Source organism: Scyliorhinus torazame, chromosome 2, assembly GCF_047496885.1.
Source record: "Scyliorhinus torazame isolate Kashiwa2021f chromosome 2, sScyTor2.1, whole genome shotgun sequence".
Taxonomy (NCBI): domain Eukaryota; kingdom Metazoa; phylum Chordata; class Chondrichthyes; order Carcharhiniformes; family Scyliorhinidae; genus Scyliorhinus; species Scyliorhinus torazame.
In genome coordinates, this window is record NC_092708.1 from 227,256,639 (window position 1) to 227,275,324 (window position 18,686).

General features: G+C 44.9%; 1 protein-coding gene across 1 annotated transcript in view; it reads right to left on the minus strand.

The window, feature by feature from the left end:
- LOC140407167 (RNA helicase aquarius-like) overlaps positions 1–18,686 on the minus strand; it is a 79,933-nt gene that overhangs the window by 35,997 nt on the left and 25,250 nt on the right. Inside the window, exons 10-14 of the mRNA XM_072494852.1 lie at positions 18,554–18,630; positions 15,313–15,377; positions 14,953–15,069; positions 11,933–12,046; positions 263–366 (exon numbers count right to left, since the gene is read on the minus strand). Of these exons, the coding sequence (XP_072350953.1) occupies positions 263–366; positions 11,933–12,046; positions 14,953–15,069; positions 15,313–15,377; positions 18,554–18,630 (477 nt within the window). The remainder of the gene's footprint in view (positions 1–262; positions 367–11,932; positions 12,047–14,952; positions 15,070–15,312; positions 15,378–18,553; positions 18,631–18,686) is intronic.

The window sequence follows — 18,686 nt, forward strand, 5'->3', positions numbered from 1 at the left end:
GAGCCATGGCGAATGTGTAATTTTGTTACCACATGGAATAATTGGAGGAAATGGTACAGATGCAATAACATAGAAGCAAAATATCAAGAAAGAAACAGAAGGATTTGTTTTTTAGTATGAGATGAAGGTGGGAAGAAGCTTAATGTGGAGCATAAACATTGACATAAACTGGCTGATCGGATTTCTGTGCTGCAAGTACTATGTGAACTCAATGTGTGCAGAAACAGTGCAACAAAAAAGTGGTGGAAAAAAAAATATTTACCTCAGTGATCCAAAGTGTTTTACTAGAGATTCTCGAGTATCGACAGCTGCGACATTAGACAAAGCAAAATCATGTAGTTCTGGAAAATGAGCAAACGCTGCCCTCTGCAATGAAAAACATGTAACAGTCTCATCAGATTTATGCAATCAGCATATCTATTGAATTTTTAAAGGAAAAATGATTAAGCAGCAATGAAGTCATAGAATTTACAGAGCAGAAAAGGCCATTCGGCCCATCGAGTCTGCATCAGCCCTTGGGAAGTGCACCCTGCTTAAGCCCATGCCTCCACCGTATCCCCATAACCCAGTAATACCACCTAATATTTTGGACACTAGGGCGATTTAGCATGGCCAATCCACCTAACCATCACATTTTTGGACTGTGGGAGGAAACCGGAGCACCTGGAGGAAACCCACACAGGCACAGGGAGAAAGTGCAAATTCCACACAGACAGTGGCCCAAGTCGGGAATCGAACCTGAAGCTGTGAGGCAGCAGGGCTAACCACTGTACCACCGGGCCACCCATGAGAAGAAACGTTTTTCACACGTCGTCATATTAAACTTACAAATTTTCTTCCAAATGTCCTCCAGTGTAGACTTGAATACATTAACATTTTAAAGATGAGGAAGTTTCTAATAAAGCTAATTTGCAAGCATAGCAACTAATTAGATTGTCATTGTTTATTGAAAGGGGAACTGAATACAAAAGTGGAGAGGTTATGCCTCAGCTATACAGTGTATTGGTGAGATCACATCTGGAGCACTGTGTACAGTATTGGCCTCCTTATTTAAGGAAGGATGAAAATGCATTGGAAGTAGTTCAGAGAAGATTTACTAGACTAATGTCTGGAATGGATGAGTTGCCTCATGTGGAAAGGTTGGACAGGTTGGGCTGGTAAACAGTGGAGTTTAGAAGAGTAAGAGGTGATTTGATTGAAACCTTTAAGATCCCAGTGGTATTGACAGGGTGGATGTGAAGAGGATGTTTCCTCTTGTGGGAGAATCTAGAACTAGGGGTCACTTTTTAAAAGTATGGGGTCTCCCATTTAAGAGAGATGAGGTGAATTGTTTTCTTTCAGATGGCCGTGAGCCTTGGAAACTCCCCTCCTCAAAAGACGATGGAAGCAGTCTTTCAATGTTTTTAAGGCAGAGGTAGATCGGTTCTTGATAAGCAGAGGGGGTGAAAGGTTATCGGAGTGGACAGGAATGTGGAGTTGAGGTTACAATACACCGGCCATGATCGTACTGAATGGGGGAAACAGACTTGAGGGGCAGAGTGGCCTATTCCTGCTCCTAATTCATATATTTGTATACCAAGTTAAAAATATGAATATTTCTGGGTAGTTTTATATACTGTTTGTTTTCTGACACTTTACATCCCAACCACAGCTAACTGAAGTTAATTTCAAATCCAACATTATAATTTCGAAAGTCACATCAAAAATAAATACCACAGAATTAATACTACTTCAAGCACAATGGAACTCTGATCCTATTACAGGGGTTCTAAATAAAGGTCCTGAATTTAAATGTGTTTAATGATACAAAACACTCAGCCAAAATAAATACTGTTGCAGAAATATTTGGTTCTGGAACCAGGCTTAAATTTTCTATTTATGGTTCCTCCTGGCACTTACTACAGCATCTTTAATGTAATAAAATGTCCCAAGGAACTTCACAGGAGTATTAAATCAAACACAATTTGACACTGAGCCACATAGTGGGACAGAAAAGAGATGGGTTTAAGGAGTGTTGTAAAAGAGGAAAGAGAGGTTGCGCCCTTATGAAAAATGTATTTCAGCTTTTCCATCCAGAACAATCTAATAGGATGTTACATCTAGGTTGATATCACTCCCTGTATTGTTCTTTACACAAATCCATCTCCCTCTGCAGCCACTTGGGTTGGCCATTCCCGACTTAAAATGGAGGTCCGCAAAGACTACAGGGAAATTCAGCCAACACAGGCAAAAACTAGCAAGTGCAGAAATCCTGTGTATTAGAACTTGCAAAAGCCCAGACAGCACTGAAGCTCACAGCCATCTGCATACTAATGAGCGATCCCCGGGAACAAAGAAAACATTTAAGGTGAATAAAGCCAAGTCAGACTCCTTGACGCCAACAGGAGCCAAGACAAAGGAAGGCCAACGGACACTCGGACCGCCCAGCGATCAGGGAACAACTCCAGTATTGGAGAAATCGATCCAAGTGATCGGAACGTAGTCCAATCACTTGGAACCAGACACGGGGTCCGCCCCAAATGGCGCAAAGCCCCTGGGGACTATAAAGTAAAGCCCCCGAGTTCAAATCGGTCTTCTTGGCAGGGTTACTCAGCAACTCGAATCAACCCTTGAGAGTGAACTGTCCAAGCTGCCGCATCAGCCAAGTAAGTCTCCAGTCAACGCACGCTACGAGATAGGCGCTCCTAGCTACCAGTCCATACCAGCTTTTGAATCCTGCAGACTCAGATCTAACGAAAGGCCATTTGTTCCCCTGACCTGGTGGGCCAGTTCCAAAGCTAAGCATAGGCCTTTTTAAGCGATAGAAATGGTCAAGAAAGTAGAGTTATATGCATGAGTAGTGATTTACTGTGTATAATAAATGTGTTTTGATTTGAATCTTACTAATTGGTGTGTTGAGTTATTGATCAGTACTTGAACTTGAACCTCGTGGCGGTATCATAAAGATACCTGCCGACTCTAGAGCAAAGGTTACAGAAACAGAGCAAATTCAGTAAAGACCCAACAGGCAACGAGTTAAGAGCCAACCAAAGTTAGCAACATATTACTGGCGACTCTGGTGGGACCCGACTTAGAAGTGGCCTAACCACTCCGGGAGAACCCAAAATTTGAATTAGAATCCAGTTGGGAACAGAAAAACCACAAGTGTTCAAGCAGTTCTGATCAATCCTCGTAATTCAGAAGTGTGTTAATGCATGCGTAACTAACAGGGCTATAAAGTAAAACTGACAGATTTTTGTTGCGAAAAAACTATTGGGATTTTGTATTGAGGAAAATAGCGAAAGCCGTACCTGTAATTACAGAGGAAAGATGGCAATGCAACGCCTCATGAACCCTGAAGAATTTGTGGTCGCAGCGACCAGCAATAGAGTAGGTCAGTGTCCTGTTTGGGAAGAAGAGATCAGGAAATATCTCAAAGGGAAGGGATGGCCCCTTTGGAGTGAATTCTGTAATAATGAGGAAACAGGACCCAGGAGTATAGGACATACTTGGCGGGAGAACCTATCAGAGATCCATAAGAAAAGCTTGGGAAAAGCTCGCAAGCCGATGGCAATCGTGTCCTGTCTGGCACAATTGTGAGGCACAGAGGAGGTCGTTTGGACATTCCGCAAAGAGATAGAGGAGACACATCGAATGAGCAAGGTCGATGTGCGCGAGTTTAAGAAAGAGAATATAGATTTAAGAAGGAAGGAAGTTGGCAGCAAAGGACGGAGAGGTGGATGATGCCATGTGGGCACACCAGTCTTGTCTAGTGCATCAGTGCAGCTTCCAAACCCAATACGAAAAGGCCTATCAGGACACGCAACGTGCAGTCCTGGTAAAAGAGACAGAGAAACAGGTAGAGGCAGTGCAGCGATTTAAAGACAGCGTTAAGAGCACTCCATGCTGCCACCACGGAGCACAGACAAAGCTCATTAGATCACGCAAAGTGCCGGAAGCAGGTTGCGGAACTGCAGTCTTTGCTTTCAGTGCAAGATGGGTTCCAGAGCACCTTTGGATCCCAATTACATGAGGAAGACGGCCCTGATTGGCAAGAATTAAATGAAACCGCGCATAGATATGTTCAGGGAACATGTGCACAAGGAAAGCCCCAAAAGAGAAAAGCACCTCAACCCCCCACAGTGCAGATAGATCAGGTTCCCATGAATCCAGTCACTACCCACCAGTCATCGGAAGGAGACGCAGAATTCCTTTACACCACCCCCTTAACCGTGACCCAGTTACGGGACTTGTGCGAAAAGATCACACCGTTCCTCCCCACCTCAGACCCCCACCACTTCTTTGCTAGAGTAAAGCAGCAGGCGACCATGTACGGCCTGGATGACCGTGAGCAAGTGAAGCTCACAGTTATGAGCTTCGACCCTTCGGTCGTAGCACCCCTTCCCGACCCACAGAATGTAGGAGGAGGCACCCTTGCAGAGATGCACACAGTGATCCTAGATGCGATCGGCTACAACAGAGGTGACCCAGTAGAAGGCCTGAATAAGTGCAGGCAGAAAAAGACAGAACACGTCACAGCGTTTGCTGGACGCCTGTGGATTCATTTTACAGCCGTTTTCGGCAATTTAGACCGTGCCCATTTGTCCCAAGGCGGTATGGCCAAATGGACCCGCACCCTTATCTCCCATGCCACAGAGGCAGGACAGAAGGCATGTACCAATTATGACCCCTCGGAAGAAGCGCACAATGAAAAATGGGTTTTAAAGAGATTGTCCCGCACCTGGGAGCAATCTGTCCAAAACAAACCCGCAATTAAGAAACCCGAAGAACAGCAGGCAGAGGCAGATATCCACTCAGTTAAGACGCACCAGAACCCCGCATGGGTGAACGAAGGCAGGAACAGCCCCCCACAGAAACCACAGGAGTGTTACAACTGTGGACAATTAGGTCACTTTGCACACGAGTGCAATGCCCCACGAAAGCCACAGAGAGCCCCGCAGGCAGGCACTCTGAATAAGAATAGGACAGAGCCCATACATAGTGTGAGCACCCGTTCAGACCAGACAGACATGAACGGAACTGACTGACGGTGTTCGGGCTTCCCCAGTTGGGTCTGCGACACCCTTTGGGATAGGTCCGGCCGACCAGTAGCTGCAGCAAAAGTACGGGGACAGCCCATCGAATTTCTCTGGGACACAGGAGGGTCCCGCACCACAATTAATTCCTCCACCATGTTCCAAAAAGACACGTGGCCCATTACAGCCACAATCACCCTCAGCGGCTTCACAAGCCACTCACAGCAGGGACACATCACAGCCCCTGTACCCATTCAAATTGGCAATATTACGACAAGGCACCCCATAGTTTTACTCGATCTACCCCACACAGAACACATTTTGGGCAATGATGTTATGAACTCCCACCACCTTTTCATTTGATCCAGTAAACCAATGTGTCTGGAAAATGGCAAAATCCGCAAGAGCCCCCGCAACGCTCACAGTAGTGAGGATGCAAACAAGATTAGCGCAGTCAGCGATTTCTGGTTTGACCCGACCACGATTAGCACAGACACGATTAGCATTAGCAGGTTAGGGCAGTTCTGCAGGAGCACAGGACAGCATTCGCGACCCACAAACACGACTGTGGCCGGATGACTGGTTCCGTTCAAATCAGAGGACCTGACCTTAGACCCCAAAAGCAATACGGATTTCCCCAAGAGGCAGAGGGAGAAATCTCAAAAGTTATCGATAGCTTATTAGAGCAGGGCGTACTTAGATCAGTAGCCTCTACTAATAATGCCCTGATTTGACAAGTGAGAAAGCCCGATGGATCATGGCAACTGACCATCGATTACCGGGATCTCAACCAAGTCACTCCCGCAGCAGCCCCCGCGGTAGCCACAAGTCCCGAGACCATGCTCAAACAGGGACTCAACTCACGATATTTTACGGTTTTGGACATCAGTAACGGATTCTGGTCCATTCCATTGGCAAAAGCGTGCCAATACAAATTTACCTTCACTTTTAAAGGTCAGCAGTACACGTGGACATACCTTCCACAAGGATTCCACAACGCCCCCTCCATTTTCCACCAACAGCTGGCAAATGGATTATCAAAATTTTCTCGCCCTGAACGTCTGGTCCAGTATGTGGACGACCTATTACTGCAGACAGACACCAAGGCAGAGCACATCGAGCTTCTGTCCAAACTCCTGGAACTCCAACAGCAAATTGGATGCAAAGTAAACCCCAAAAAGGCCCAAATTTTGGAAGACAAAGTGATGTTTTTGGGTACGATTATCACGCATGGTAAACGCGAGATCGAGCATAAAAGAATTGACTCGATTGTCAAATTGCCCCTTCCCCAGAATGTTTCAGCCCTCCGGTCGTTTTTAGGACTGGTTGGCTACTGCCGAAACCATATTGACGGTTTCGCCAGCAAGGCAGTAGCCCTCTCGGAATTCATAAAGAATGGAACCCCTTGGGAATGGCTTCCGCAGCACACGGATGCTGTAGATGCTTTGAAAAGAGCCCTCATTGCAGCCCCCGCACTACAGGTTCCAGACCCGCTTTCCCCCTATGCTGTAGAGATAGCTAGCACAGACCGTACCACCGTTACCCTTTCGGCCATGCTCCTCCAGGAACGGCACGAACAGTTAAGATCCGTGGCTTACGCCTCCAGAGTTTTAGATCCTGTGGAGCAGGGATTTTCAGCCTGTGAAAGGCACCTACGCGCAGTATTCTGGGCGGTTCAGTATTTTTCATACATCGCCGGACTAAACCCAATCACAATCCTGACGGAACACACCCCCACCCAACTTTTATCAGACGGACGACTTAAGGACGGTACAGTCAGCCAGATCACAGCAGCCAGGTGGACCCTTGTTTTGCAGGGACGGGATATCACTGTTAAAAGGACCAAGACACACACTTTCCTAGCCGACAACCTTCAATACCCAGGCACCCCCTACGAATGTGAAATCATCTCACCGCACCACAACCCAGGCCCCTTTATCGCAAAAACACCCCCCAAAAAGATAGGTAGTTCACCCCAGAGCCCCCAGCACACAGACACGTGCGAACCCTTACGGATATATGTGGATGGTTCTTCCAAAGTATTAGACGGGAAGCGCATTACAGGATGCGGCATCTATGTCGAGGACGCGCAGAGACACGCCCTAGAAATCTCCTTAAAACTACCAGGACACTGAGGCGCACAGGCGGCAGAGCTAGCAGCCATTGCGTACATTGTGGATCACCCACATTCCTTCCCCAGCCCAGCAGACATATACTCGGACAGCCTCTATGACTGCAACAGCCTTACAGAGTTCCTACCCCTGTGGAAAGCAAGAGGATTTGTTTCCACAGATGGAAAACCCCTCCCTTCAGCCCCATTGCTCCGCCACATTTTAGAGAAAGCACAGGACAGGACATTTGGAATTGTTAAAGTTTGAAGTCACCACCGTTCCGCCCCACCTGGAAATGTAAAAGCCGACGCACTGGCTAAAGCAGGTTCCAGGCATGGATAGTTTTGGACATCCCAGGAAAGCCCCCCAGTGAATGCAGTTCAGGTCTCACAGACTAATATCGAGGATTTAGTGCAGGCCCAGAAGCAAAATAGCAATTTCAGGGAGATTTTGAAAGGAAAATTTCCAGCACCTTACGTTAGACTTAAAAATGCACTAACCACACATGACGGTGTAGTCCTAAAAGGCACCCTTTATGTGGTTCCTGAACAAGACAGGAATCAGCTTATTTGTTTGTTCCATGACAGTCATGGGCATCAGGGAATTGATCCCACTGCAGCCCCCCTCAGGCAGCTCTGTTGGTGGCCAAGTTTAAAAGAAGATGTAGCGCACTACGTTGAGAATTGCCTTATCTGTGCCCAAAACAATCCGGACAGATACGCAAAGAAAGCTCAGCTTAGCCACACCCGCCCCGTTAATGGCCCCTGGACTAACCTCCAGATTGATTTTATGGGACCATTGCCCCCTTGCAGGAATGGTCACAAGTACGTATTAGTCGTCATAGACACTTTTACGAAATGGGTAGAGGCATTCCCATCCATAACTAACACGGCAAAGGCAACAGCCAAGATCTTAATCCACCACATCTTTACGAGATGGGGACTCCCCCGCAGCATTGAATCCGACCAAGGTTCCCATTTTACGGGACGTGTGATGAAGAACATCCTCACGATATTTGGCATTACCCTAAAATTCCGCATCGCATACCATCCCCAGTCAAGTGGTATCGTGGAGCGAATGAATCGGACCCTAAAAGCAACCTTCAGAAAAATGGCCCAACAAAACAACACCACTTGGGATTCAGTCCTCCCTTTTGCACTGATGTTTTTGAGAAATATTGTTTCGACATCCACAGGATACACCCCACACATTCTCATGACCGAACGCCCCATGAAAGGCACAGAATTTTTATTAGGACTTGACTTGACCAGCCCCGAAGTGACGGCCCTCACACACGAGAATGCAGTAAAACAGTTAGTCAAAAATGTAAAAACAGTTCAGCTAGCAGCCGCAGTAAGATTAGGCACCAGGAAGAAACAGAGCAAGGCCTGTTTCGACAAGACAGCACATGCGACTGAGTTTGAGGTAGGACAGCAGGTCATGCTCTCCATTTACAACCCCAGCACATTCCTGTCACTGAAATATTCGGGTCCGTACTCCATTGCGGACGAAGCCCCCCCCCCGTGTATAAAATTAAGTACCCCAACGGAAAGACTGCGTGGTTCCATATTAACCAGCTTAAGGCATATGGCCCACAGTCTAACCACGCCCACCACCTCGACGCAGCAGACCACTCCCCGCCCACACCCAACCCCAACACGTCCACGCCCTCCACGGACTCGACCTCGACTCCACCTCCGAACTCTAGACTCCGCCCCGGAACGCCCAGAGACAGCAGCAGGAGAGACAGCGACTGTGACACAGACAATAGCCACAGCACGCCTCCCTTCTATACCCATGCAACAGGACCCACACCCAGTGAATCTGAACACGATTCGAGTGATCCCTTCCTGATCACATTCCTCAACAAACCCCACCACAGACCACCGCCCTACGATGACGACCCCAACCCGTCCCCACAGAATTAGACACCACTTTTTCGCACCGCGACAATTCATACAGGCTCGTCCGAAACGACGAGATGGACCCCAAGTCACACCATGCAGCTTCATCAACCATCATCCATTCCAGAGTATGGCATCCGGGCGAAGAGGGCGACTTTGAGTCTGACTCCCAAAACGAGAACCCCTTTGTGACCCTGTTCGCAACTGATAACTGAGGTGTCCAGATAATGTTTTCAAAGGAACCGCTTAGGAGAAACGGTGTCCTTTCTGATGGAACCTGCAGCATGTTGTTCAATGTTTGTTTGTTGGTATTATTGTTAAGTGTTGTTTGTACACTCGGAAGTTCCACGGCCACACGCCATATTTGTCGGCAAAAACCTGTGAAAACTTGCCAGCATGCTTATCGGCAGAAACCGCTGAGAGCTTGCCAGCCCCCGTTCATAACTGCTCTTCTGGTTCGACGGTAGAACCTCTACAGCAATCCCCCACGATGACTACATTTTTTGCCCGTTCTTGCCGGTTGCTCAGGCAGTGGAGAAATGGCATTGGTCTCCGCCCTGCCGGAGGACCCCCCCCCTCTGGTCAGCTACACTCAGGTAGAGCACATACGGCATTGATCACCGTCCTACCCGGGGATTCCATCCAAATTTTACCCGTCGCGGCCCATACGCACCTCATTTCGGCACTCTTGGTTCAAAAAGTTTTGTTTTCGGGCAACCCTTGCCATCCCTATGCTATTTACATCCTCAAACATTTGGATAGTAAATTGTACAGCCTGCGAGACGGCTCGCACTGTTTCAGTTTTGTTTTTTTAAGTGTGTCTAGTCCACATTTTCGGTTTAAAAAAAAAGAGGGAGTCACACATGGTGACAAATTATAAAGGGAAATTGGCACTACAAGACAGACATGCTAACGCACGAGATATTAACCAAGATAGTGACAGAAACTATGCTTGATCCACAGAATTCCAGAAGCTCCAGGAAGAGAGAAGAAACAGAAAGGAAGAGACGAAAAGGAAAGAAGACAACAATGAAGACGTCATACGTGTTTTTCGTTGTTGTAATTTGTATCCGGTTCCGCGCGAATGCGAACCCCCTAACCCCTACCACACAGGCCGTGAATGATTCCCACCCCTACCATACACTACACCCTGAAATAGTTAACCACGAGATAGTCACCGACACACCAACACGGTGTGACACGTTCATAACCTGGTATTCACTATCATACGTAATTGAATCCCTTCTAGTATTGGCGATACTCTGCAGCATCGTGCAGACTATCCGCATGAGGAAATGGCAAAGGAGAGCCTACCACTCTCGCACCCCGGTATACAGGTTAAAATCCCTTATTTTCGGTTATCACCAGGACCCCGAACCCCTTGATCTACAATAAAGAACATTTGTGTTGCATCCTTTGTAAATAAAGAAATGTGTTTCGTTTACAACAGAAATATTGTACACCTCTGTGCTTGACTGCCAAGCCAGAGGAAAAATGTGAAGGCTGCTATTATTTTTGTATTGTTAGGAAGTTAGTATGATTGAATGTTTGAGTGAGTGTAGTTTATGAGAGATAGTTAGAGATACCGATTTTTTGTTGTAATGCATGTCCCTGTCTGACATAGTGCCACTTAGAATTGTTAGTTAAAACATTTTCATACATAGTTACGGTCAGTGTAGAGGCCATGGAAGAGTGCTCGCTGGGTCAGGAAGTGAAGACAACGCAGTTGTGATCCTTCGCGCTTCGTGTTCGGGATCACAAGGAGGGAGTGTAGCCACCTGGGTTGGCCACTTCCCGACTTAAAATGGAGGTCCGCAAAGACTACAGGGAAATTCAGCCAACACAGGCAAAAACTAGCAAGTGCAGAAATCCTGTGTATTAGAACTTGCAAAAGCCCAGACAGCACTGAAGCTCACAGCCATCTGCATACTAATGAGCGATCCCCGGGAACAATCAAAACATTTAAGGTGAATAAGGCCAAGCCAGACTCCTCGGCACCAGCAGGAGCCAAGACAAAGGAAGGCCAACGGACACTCAGGGACCGCCCAGAGATCAGGGAACTCCAGTATTGGAGAAATCGATCCAAGTGATCGGAACGTAGTCCAATCACTTAGAACCAGACACGGGGTCCGCCCAAAAGGGTGCGAAGCCCCTGGGGACTATAAAGTAAAGCCCCCAAGTTCAAATCGGTCTTCTTGGCAGGGTCACTCAGCAACTCAAATCAACCCTTGAGAGTGAACTGTCTAAGCCGCCGCATCAACCAAGTAAGTCTCCAGTCAATGCACGCTACGGGATAGGCGATCCTAGCTACCAGTCCATACCAGCTTTTGAATCCTGCAGACGCAGATCGAACGAAAGGCCATTTGTTCCCCTGACCTGGTGGGCCAGTTCCAAAGCGAAGTATAGGCCTTTTTAGCGATAGAAATAGTCTAGAAAGTAGAGTTATATGCATGAGTAGTGATTGACTGTGTATAATAAATGTGTTTTGATTTGAATCTTACTAATTGGTGTGTCGAGTTATTGATCAGTACTTGAACTTGAACCTCGTGGCGGTATCATAAAGATACCTGGCGACTCTGGAGCAAAGGTTATAGAAACAGAGCAAATTCAGTAAAGACCCAACGGGCAACGAACTAAGAGCCAACTAAAATTAGCAACACCTCTCGCAACCTGTGCTTGCACCTTGAAACACACATGCTTTGGCCCATCGATCAGCACAACATTGCTGCAGCTACTAATCTGCTCAACCACACCCACCACCTTACATGAAAGGATAAGTAGATGATTTAATATCTTAGCATCTCCTGATGTGCACTGCTTAAATAAGTATAAAAACAACATTTATAAGCAAATTCTACCTTACAATGAAGACCATATAAAAGAAAGCTTTGCTGTTCCTCACCTGAAGGGAAGTGATGCGATCATAATGGATTGTAGTCATCTCATTCTCGGTCAGAGCATTCCCAGTTTGGTCATTAATTTCAAAACCAGTGTAGAACTTCAACATTTCTAACAGCTACAAATAAACGGATACAATATTTTAACCAACCTAGAAGTGACTAGCTGGACCTAGATCTAAGTGTAAAGGTCAAAAACAAGTCAGATGTATCAAAAACATATTAGGAATTTTTAAGGTTGAGCACAAAAACATTGTTTACTATTTTTGTCCAGTCTTGTGGAGTTAATGAATTACCATTGAGCTAAACCACAAGCAGTTTGCACTGAAGCAAACTCCCAGTTTGGCTTTCTGTAATAGGTCACTATTTTGAAATTTATGCAAGATCCAGTTACCTGGGACAATAATTGTTAAGGTACTCACTGTACTTAAATTATGAGCTTTTGTCCTTCAATTTAACGTTACTGGATTTGCTAATTAGAAATGTTATTCATTCTAAACTCACCACACTATAAAGGTGCATACACAAGCAGAACCGTGTACCTTTGGGGGAAAGAGCAGCTGGTCACTTAAACAAAACAGCACGTGTGAATATTAACTGGTCAAAGAGCCTACAAACAGACAGCCAGAGGGCCCAAGTCTTTGTGGGCCACAGTCACGCACCATGGCCCCAAGAGTGGGGAAGGAAGGATCTGTTCAAATCCCTGCGTAATTTGTATTCATCTCAAGATCCTGCTTTTTGAGTTCTTATTCAGAGTTGAACACCTAATGTGTCAACAGCACTAGGGCCAACTGTTTCCAAATCCCCAGGCTCACAAAATGCAAAAAGGCCAAAATAACCAATGTTTCAAGTACAATACATAAACCCACCCATAAATAATAGAAACTTAGACAAGGTATTAGAAGAGACAAAGTCCGGGAGAGCGCAGGTCCATCGGCAATTGAAGGTAGGGAAATATTAAACAACAGATCTGAAGGATTTATTCTTTGGCCATGCATTCCACACAACATACTTCAACCACCGGAATTGTCAGCAATATCTCGATGAAGAAATGGGGAAAAAGTGCCTTAACATCACCCTTCAAGAGAGCAGCACACAATGGGAACTCTCAATCTATGGTCATGGGTGAGGGTCACGTGATGTGAGCATGGGAGCAGTTGTGTTTTCATGACCTCCGGCTCTGCTCGTCTTTTAATTCCTTATTTCATCCCGGTGCAGTTTCTACTTGTTTTTTCTTGGGTTACATGGCTTGCGCTATGTCCCCGGAAGTTCCTGATTGTTTTTGTTGTGTGCGCACGGTGTGTGTGTGTGGGGGGGTCAAGTCAATCCCCTAGCTAAGACCTAGGCTGTGGACCGCCTGGACATCAGAGAGGTTGCATGGTAGAGGTGATGGAGTTTAGTGGAATCCTTCAGAGCTCCTGAACAGTGCTCATTGATCCTGCCTTATCCTTTACCTTCTCGTGCAACATGGAAGGTGTCTTTATCCTGTAATTTACTCTGTGGTTCTTCTGTAATCCTGAGCGTTACTCCCTGCTACGTTGACGACTTTTTGTTGCTGTCTTTTCTTTTCCTGTAGGGGCATGTGAAATGAGAGTGTGATGGCCTGTGTCGTTGATGATCCTATTCTACCAAATCATTTTGATTTTGTTATGCAAATTGTGGATTGTGCAGTATTATGTCTTCCCGTTATTGTGCATGTGGAATACGAGTAGAGCTGGGGCAGGATGAAGGATGTGTGGTTATGGTTGGTAAGGTTAGTTGCTTGGGTCTTTCTTTGCATTCCTCTCCTGGGCTATTATGGTGGTTGGCATGATGAGGAGGGAGATTGCTTTGGATATCCTTTCTGCGATGGTGGTCGCTTTAAGCTAGGCTGGATGTCCCTTCTCTGGAGGTTCTCTTCTCATTTTCTTCTCTTCATCGGACGAATATTATGTCAGTTCTTATACTGATCTGGCTCTGCTATGGCTGTTGCCCCTAGGGGTTTGAGATGTCTCTCTCAGAGGGGGTGGGGGAGCTTTCTGACAGGCTGGGCTTTGTTTCCTTGTCTCTCTGGTAAATGGGGGCCTGTGGATGGGTCGAGTTCAGTGCCTTGGTGGATATCCTGTTCGTGTGGGCAGGGGTTGCCCTCTTGTTAATTGCGCGGCCTGTTTTCCTCTTCATTGGTGGGTCTTGTCAACTGGTGGGTTTGTTCTCGTCGTTTTAAAATTGCTCTTCTTTTCTTTTCTATGTTGGGAGACCCTGAAGGCTTGTCAATAACCTGATAATGATGATGTTGTTTTTGTTGTTGTCGGTCCTCTCTACACAATTGTGTGGAATGATTTTGGTCATGCCCTGGGCCTGTTTTTGGAGTTTAGTTGCTTTGTGTGATATGTATGTAACTCACCTTACACCTGGAGTTTCCATGTATTTTCTTCTCACAAATCCACTCTTGGCTCTTACATGGGTGCAGATGGGTAATATCCAGAAAGAGGAAGTTATATGGATTGCTCGTGCTATTGGCGTTGCTGGAGTCGATGGGGGTGTACGTTGGTGCGCGCCTGTCCATGGCACGGGCAGTTTATCTTGATTTCTCGTGTTGTTCACAGACTTGTGCGGTGTGTGAGTGTGCACCATTTTGCCATGTTTACATGATCCTATCCTGTTTCTCCCTCGGTCTCTGGTAGTATCTAGTCTTTGTGTAATGACTGTCTTGAGACAGTTGTGATGTCGTTCTCCTTCTTCTATTCTGCACTCATGTCGATCAAGACATTTTTGCTTTCTCTCTCTTTCCTTATGAGAATGTATTATTTTATTGTTTTGGTGCGTTATTCTCTAAAATGTAAAAACTCAATAAATATTCATTAAAAATCTATGGTCATCACAAAGATTCAACAACCTGCCTCTTTACAGCACAGCAGACAGGAACATGAATACACTGTCACCCTCTGCTGCTCCAATTTCAAAGGTCTTAATAGGAAATGGCCAGCAAGAGTTTACCGCCTCCTGTAAGTAAAAGTGACAATTCTTGGTTGCTGCCATATCTCACCTGGCAGAAAAGCCGCCCCTCCTTCTCTCTCTGGACCAGATTAGATAGATAGCAGTGAGTGACTAGATGAGAATCATCCAGTACAGTGTTGAACCACCGTCGAGTTGGAAGGAGGGCCTTTAAGAAAATACATATACAATTGAACAACAGATCCTGCTTCATTTCAACATATCTTCAATAAAAATATCCCATTTTGTGATTCCTAAATGAACTGTACACAGTTAAAAATATTTAATCAATATTCAATTCAATGTCAGCCTGTTAAGACTTCAAGCAAACAGAGCAGATTAGTTTGATTTGTTAACCAAGACCATTTCAGAATTAATATACACACCCTGTGTGAATATAGGAATTACCTACCTCCAAATCTATCATTAGTTCGATAAATCTCTCACAATAATGAACCATATCCATGCTTTCCGTTCCTATATAAATGAACAAGTTAATATAACAATGTAAAATGCGGATCTACATAAATTATTTCATATGTTCATATTAGCAAACTTTCTGCAAAAAGTACAGGAGTAGTTAAGATACCTAGGATGAACCTTGATTGAACATGTTTAATTGAGAGCTTGAAGGGAAATGGGGTAAAGATGAGTCAGAACGAAATACAAATTTCAAGGCATTGGGCAAATCACAGTTGGGATATCATTTGTAGTTCTGGGCATCCCATTACAGGAAGGCTATTAGAACTTCCTAAAAAGTCGAGTGACGATTCACTGGAAGGATACCCAAAGTGAGGGGCTCCCCAGTTATGAAGATAAGCTTGGTATTCAGATTATTTTCACAGTAAAAGGTTATGGGGAAATCTGCCAGTGGCTCGTTTTAAAATGATGACGGGCTTTGAAGATTGTTTCCACTGGTTGCTGAATAAGGATCATCACAAGAAAATGGAGGAGAAATTTAGAAGAAACTTGCTCTCACACAGAGGTTTATTAGACCATTGAAAGTTTTACTATGGGAGACCACTGACACATTAAACTCTCATTGTAAAATGAATCGGAGAAGTATTTTAAGAAGATGAATACAAAAGAGTGTAGAGCAAAAAGGAGGAAAAGGAATTATCACAGCCAGATGCAGTTGATGAACTAGTCTCAGCACAGGTATAAGGAGCCAAAGGATTGTCATGTGTGCTATAAATTCTAAGATTTCTAACAACATTACAGGAATGTCCGTCTTCAGGACTTCAGCGTTGATTGCTACAAAATAATAAAATAGATTTTTTTTCCATTAAAGCTATAAATGATCGGCTGGATTCTCCGCTGTCGGGATTCTACGTTCCCCCGGCAGCCCTGGTATTTCCCGACGCGTGGGGCAGCCCATTGGCCGGCTGGCGAGATGGAGAATCCTGGGGTGTGCCATCTGGTGCGGCGGGACGGAGAATCCCGCCCGATGTCTCCAAGCTTGCACAGAATAAACCTGTTCTCCCTATGCTAAAGATTAAACTATAATTGGCGATCATCCAAAGGCCACAGCAGCACGGCGCTCTAGTGGCAAAAAAGGATGACATAACCTCAGGGGTTTCAAACTATAATCATCGAGATATGCCACCATACTTCTCCTTCACCTGGTGCATCAGCAAAAATATTTGCTGCAGAGTAAATTTAGATTGAAGCAGAGTAAAACTATTGTTAGATTAAACTAAACAATTTCAATGTAAATCAGTTTTATATTGAGCTTTACTACCCTGTATCTAAATTAAAAATGAATGTTTTATTCAAGAAAGAATTAAAGCAGTCAATTTAGTGGAAGCGTTAATAGTCAAGAAAATAAATCATAGCAATGGGAGATTTGCATAGAGTTGTTATACACATTGCTGGCATTTCTAATGACTATTACTTTTACAGTTGAATTTTGAAGTTTAGAATAAAGGAAAGCTACAAATTCTAATTCAATCTAATACATAACTCAGCAAAGAGAAACATACATACAAAACAGGAATGACAACAGATTAATATTTTCACTAATTTCATTTGTACAGCATAAAGTAACAGGTTATGACAGCATTTATTTTAATTAAGAGGCACAGAATGCACGGATAATAGCAGTTAGGATTCAGTACGCCCATCAAATACATGCATGGAACTTAGGAACAGGGGTAGGCCATTCAGCCCCTCGAGCTTGTCCCGCCATTCAAAGAGATCATGGCTGATCTGTGGCCTAACTCCATATACCTGCCTTTGGCCCATATCCCTTAATATCTTTGCTTAACAAAAATATATTCAGATTTAAAATTAACAACTGTTCTAGCTTCAACTGCTGTTTGTGGGAGAGAGTACCAATCCTCTACCATCTTTTGAGTGAAGAAGTTTCCCCTCACATCTCTCCTCGACGGTCTGACCCTAATTTTTAGACTATGGCCCCTAGTTTTAGAATCTCCAACCAATGAAAATATTTTATCTTAATCTACCCTGTCCTTCCCTGATAATGTCTTGAATACTTCAACCAGACCACACCTTCTAAATTCTATCAAAACAGGGGAATTTGTGTAATCTCTCCTCATAACATAATCCCTGTAGTCCAGGTATCATTTTTGTTATCCTACATTGCACTCCTTCCAAGGCCAAAATGGTAATGAGCAAAAAATAGCAAGCAAGCCATCATCCTAAAATAGAAACTACACAATGTTAAATTTTGTATACAGTGCCCAAAATTCTAATGGTGTCACCAGAGCTACCTTCAGAGAGGGTACTGACACCATTGTGAAATGTGCAAACTGTGCAAATAGACAACACCTCTCAGGATCTGCAGTATTCAACTGATACCTTTAAGGCTTGTCCTCCCTCTGATCAATGATCATCCAGATCCAGTACAACAGTTCACCTTCATGAAACTGTCCTCCCTCCTGTTCTCCAGTCAAGTCCTTGCTCAATTTGGTGACAGAATGCAGTACCAGGTGGCTCATGAACCTGCAGCAAAGTCACAACCCGGAATTTCCTACGACTCAGATGCCACTGAGAAGGGCACATCCCTAAGAAGTTCACAATAGCAGCATGCAGCCAAGCACCAATGGGTCCAAGGCCCTCATCTATCACATCTGCACCAGGATACCTTTAAGAATAGCATAAAGGTCAACTAAGGATAGACACAATAGTTATAAAAAGCAAGCCCCATGTGCACAATTCACTTTGAGATATGGGCCTGAATTTTACACTCCCACTCCGGTGGGTTTTGAGACGGGTGGGGGAGGTCACGTAATTGCATAGACCCATCTCGATCCAAGCATGTTTTATGATGAGGTGTGCAGGACCTCAGATGTGAACCCTGCCGTTGCCCCTAATAAGGCCCTTTAAATGGCCACTTAATGCAGCTTTATCGTGCAGTTTGGAGGAGTGGGGTGGTTAAGTGGCAGAATTTCAGGGACAGCTGGATTTACTCTGAGGTTCTTATTATCGGTTTCAAAACCACTCTGGGAGAAGGCACTTCATCTGCCAGCAACCAATCCCACCAAAATTTATCGCGCAACCCAAATTTCAATCCACTACACTAAAATTACAACAACTTTTGCAACAAAGAAATCAGTATTTTGGCCCCACTGTTAATATTTTATTGGGGAAAAGCCACGAGAGGGAACAACAAAAGATAGTTGAGCCGTCACCTGAAAGAGGAATACTTTTTAATACGCCATGGAATTTGCTGATCAGACAAGAAAGGAATCGCTTTTCTTGATTTGCCCTTTAGGTTAAGAAACAAAGATAACGTTGGTACATTATTTTCAGTGCAACACAAAG